The sequence below is a fragment of the Micromesistius poutassou genome (genome assembly GCF_964030765.1).
Source record: "Micromesistius poutassou genome assembly, chromosome: 13".
In the NCBI taxonomy this organism is placed as follows: domain Eukaryota; kingdom Metazoa; phylum Chordata; class Actinopteri; order Gadiformes; family Gadidae; genus Micromesistius; species Micromesistius poutassou.
The window spans coordinates 6126568-6130399 of NC_140283.1; the positions used below are offsets into that span (position 1 = coordinate 6126568).

Below are 3832 nucleotides of genomic sequence, written 5' to 3' on the forward strand. Positions count from 1 at the left end.
GATATGCTTCCAAGGCAACAGTGGAATCATTATATCGTGGCCACACCCACATGGCTAAAGATTGCCATGTTTCAACATTCCAAAAGTTATTGCACTTTATATGACTAAAACACACCGCCACTCATCTCCACTGTGGATATTTGTTTTCTCATGAACTCATGAAGGCGTAGCATTCTTTATAGGTTGTTTATTGTCTTTGAGTCGTACATGAGGCAAATTAAGGTATAAAAAAAACAATACATGCATATTTTTTATGTAGCCAGAACTAACAAAACTACAAAATAGGCTGTATGAAAAGTACTCTTCTGCCAAGTCTTGTCCCAGTATTCCAGAGCTGGTGAACAAAGTGAAGCGTACAGCTACACGCCGCAGCGCCCTCCTCCCCAGACGTGTTCCAATCCCTTCCTCTTTATAGTTTTAATACAACTAATTATCACAATGTATTCCTCCATGCTTTGGACTTTAAGGTGACTAAATATCCCTTAAAGGACGAAAGACACACAAAAACATCTCCTTTTATAATAAAAAAACGGTACTATCTCTTTCAGGAAGTAGACCAGACAGATGGATACACTTTGTATCAAAAATAAATAAGACTGGGTAATAGATTTAGCCATCACACAGGAGAAGCACGAAGAGGTTCCCAACACCAGTACTCTTTTCAAACTGCAATCTTTAAATGTATAGTGCATAAATATTACTTAACATTTGTCCAAAAGAGCATCATGAGCAACCCTGCATTATGTTTATTAATTTCTCATCAAAAACAAAGAACTGCTGAAGACCAATACTCGGGCTAGTTTGTGAAATTCACAAAATCAACTCCACGATTATTATTGGAATCGGCCTCGCACAGCACCCACCACATCCAGGGATTTGAGTGTGAGGGACAATACGTTGGCGTAAAATGTGATCTTTATAGAATTGGCTGAAAATGGGATATCTTGATAAGACACATTTTAAGTGGATCGTATGGCAAGTGCAGTTGAAGTAACCTAGTGTGTCACGTGACCTTGGAAACAGACTTATTCATTATCTATTTGAATAAAGTTGCCATCTATGTGGCATTTAACAACAAAAAGTAACATTAATTTGGCCACCGGTCATGTAGCAGAAGGAAACGCCAGCGTGTGGACACTGTGGTCAGGGAGCATGGGCAGAATGTGGACCGACCGTGACGAGGATGTGAGGTTTGACCAGGGAGAGGATGGGGTCCTTGGGGGCCCCCGCCAAGCAGTAGGCCTCATCCACAGCCAGGCCCCAGGAGCGCAGCGTCTTCAGGGCCTGAAGACACGTGTTCCTTGTGCCCAGCCCGGTGATCAGGCTGGTGGTCAGAGGGCTGTCCTCCAACCCGAACCTCTGCCTCATCCTGCCTACCAGAGCACTGAACTCCCTGAGGGGCTCCTGGGAGAGAGAGAGAGAGAGAGCGGAGAAGGGCAAACATCAGGGCTGTGTGCTTAAGATGATGGAGTCAGCACCTCCACCTGCCCATGACTACATTAATGTCATTACATTCAATGGTGCACATTTAAAGGGGGCATTTTCTGTAAAAGATGTGGGATCGCTATCTGGGCTCATTAGCAGGTTAACATGCTAAAAAGCCGACATTTGTGCTCTGTGTGCTTTAGGCATAATATAGCAAAGGAACATTTTCAAGAATGGGTCATATCCAGATTTGCACTGAAAAATATAAAGTCCTTTGATATGTCTAAACTTGTATATGTATAAACTTCTGAGACCAAGCAATGTCCATTCTCAAATAAAGTAGAAACACTGAGCACACCCTGGCGCCTAATAAAGACAGTAAAAAACGATCTAGCCATAGTACATATGGTGTACCATGCTCTTGCACCAGCCATCATACCTGATAATCTGGGACATCCGTGGGGCTGGCTGTGCAGTCATCCGGAAAGCCTTCTGCATTGCCATAGAAACCAACTCGGAGCTGCTCGGTGGAGTGTAGCGCCGTCTGCTGGACGACCTGAGCCCCTGCGATGCCTGCACACAACACCACAGCACGGTTAATGTATTCATCCGTCTATGCATCCATGCATTCCCTCAGCATTTGTGGACATTTGTTTACTTAGGAGACATGTTATGAGACATGCATAAAATACCTTATTTGTCTAAGTCATCAATAATTTAATTTATTTCTAATAATCCCAGAAATTGTAATGTATGACTAAGGTGGTGAGCCAAACCTCCTTGTGAGGCCTTCCAAACGTCACTGGAGTCCGTCGAGAGGAAAAGCTTGACATTGTTGGATTGCAGACCCTCTACCAGATCCTGTGCAGCGCAGAAACATAGTCTGCTGATTTCCAGCTCTGATTAGAAGTAATGAACAGATACAGTTAGACAACATTTCCGCTGGGAGAGCAGACACAATTCACCAGTATTGGATTTGGACCTACATTGTCCAGACCATAACTTAAGTACATAGAGGGCAGAGTTATTGAATGAAGCTGAAAGAAGTTGGTTTATTTCAATACCACTTTAAATATATTCAAATTGTTGAATATATTTAAAGGGGTATTTCAATACCACTTTAAATATATTCAAATTGTTGAATATATTTAAAGGGAAATAATTATTACATTTTTTTAGATGCTGCTGGAAGAGCTCATTGAAATGATTATTTCAGAATCTGTGTGATGGTTCACCGTAATGTTTTAAACTAAGCAGGCTGCGTGTTTGATGCTCCTCTGCTTCTTCTGTTGATATCAAAATGATGTCAAACAGCAGTGTCTCGGACGGATTTTTCTCCAGAAGCCTTTCATTTACTCGTTGAATAGCCTGAGAAAGTGTCGAAACATAGTAGTTGCAAAATATCAAGTTTCAGAAAACAACAATAATTCAATTAAATAAAACAAACTAATCATTACAACAAAGACATTTGCTGTTGCACTACACAGCACCATTTTGTCGTTAAATATACTTTCATCTCTTCCATGGTCCTAATTATAAAGTTGTACAGAGTTGTGTCAGATTTCAAAACCAGGGCCCAGACCTGAGAGGCTCACCTGGATGAAGGGGAATGCAGCTCCCCTGCCGTAAGGTGCTGTGGTCGGTCCGTCTCCTCCGGGGGCTGCTGCCTCGAACACAGCATGAGACGCTACGGCGACCACCACGGAATGAGCCGGGTCTTTCTGCGGAGGAAGATGGTGCAATAACTCGGTCAGTTTCGGCTGAGCCCCCGAGTAAGAACTTTCCTGAGCTGCTAAAGACCCCTTAACGTTACCTGCTCCACTTCTGTGTTCAGCACCGTCGAAACCATGTTGTTCCTTAACAGCACTGACGGATAGGATTTAAAGAAGGTTGCTTCACTGGGCTTGCGGTGACATCTACGACAGAGGACCCGAGAAACTTTGTTTTGAGCCCCAGATGTCAAACTTCAAACCGGATGTTGCTATGGTAGGAGTGTGTCAAGCTAGTTGCAGGCTAGCAGTGAACTAAAATAACAACATCCGGTACAGTTCACAAAAAAAATGCAACTTCAGATCGTTGAGATGAGTGATTTATGTTCAGTCGTGTTGAATACAATGTAGATGAAAACATAATAGCTGATTCGATGATAAATATCGGGGTTAGTTGATGGTGTACACGCTCATAAGATTAGTTAATTTAGTTCAAACTGTAACATGTATTTGCTGACATCTACTGGTTATATAGAGCAAATACGTGTGTCGATTTAACCCAAACCACTATAGGCCTACTTGGATTACATTCACTGAGATGATTCGCCTCCACACTTAGTGTGTCCTTTTTTTGTGTGTTTTATGCATTATACAAGCAATAAATAATCAAGATTTCAATGGGGTTTTTATTACAAAAA

At 42.1% G+C, this 3832-nt stretch overlaps 1 protein-coding gene across 1 annotated transcript; it reads right to left on the minus strand.

The window, feature by feature from the left end:
* Positions 1-178: 178 nt before the first annotated feature.
* Positions 179-3382, minus strand: LOC311356962 (cytosolic 5'-nucleotidase 1A). Its single transcript, XM_084476829.1, has 6 exons — positions 3239-3382; positions 3021-3146; positions 2661-2793; positions 2202-2324; positions 1865-1998; positions 179-1404 (listed from the first exon to the last, which is right to left on the minus strand). The coding sequence occupies exons 1-6, from the start codon at positions 3272-3274 to the stop codon at positions 1144-1146; spliced, it is 813 nt and encodes a 270-aa protein (XP_084332955.1). The 5' UTR covers positions 3275-3382; the 3' UTR covers positions 179-1143.
* Between the last annotated feature and the right edge of the window lie 450 nt (positions 3383-3832).

Coding starts and splice junctions, on each gene's coding strand:
- LOC311356962 (XM_084476829.1), bottom strand. CDS start 3,274: ATGGTTTCGACGGTGCTGAACACAGAAGTGGAGCAG. Junction 3,147..3,238: donor TGAACACAGAAGTGGAGCAG/GTAACGTTAAGG, acceptor CTTCCTCCGCAG/AAAGACCCGGCTCATTCCGT. Junction 1,999..2,201: donor TTGGAAGGCCTCACAAGGAG/GTTTGGCTCACC, acceptor TGTTGTGTGCAG/GCATCGCAGGGGCTCAGGTC.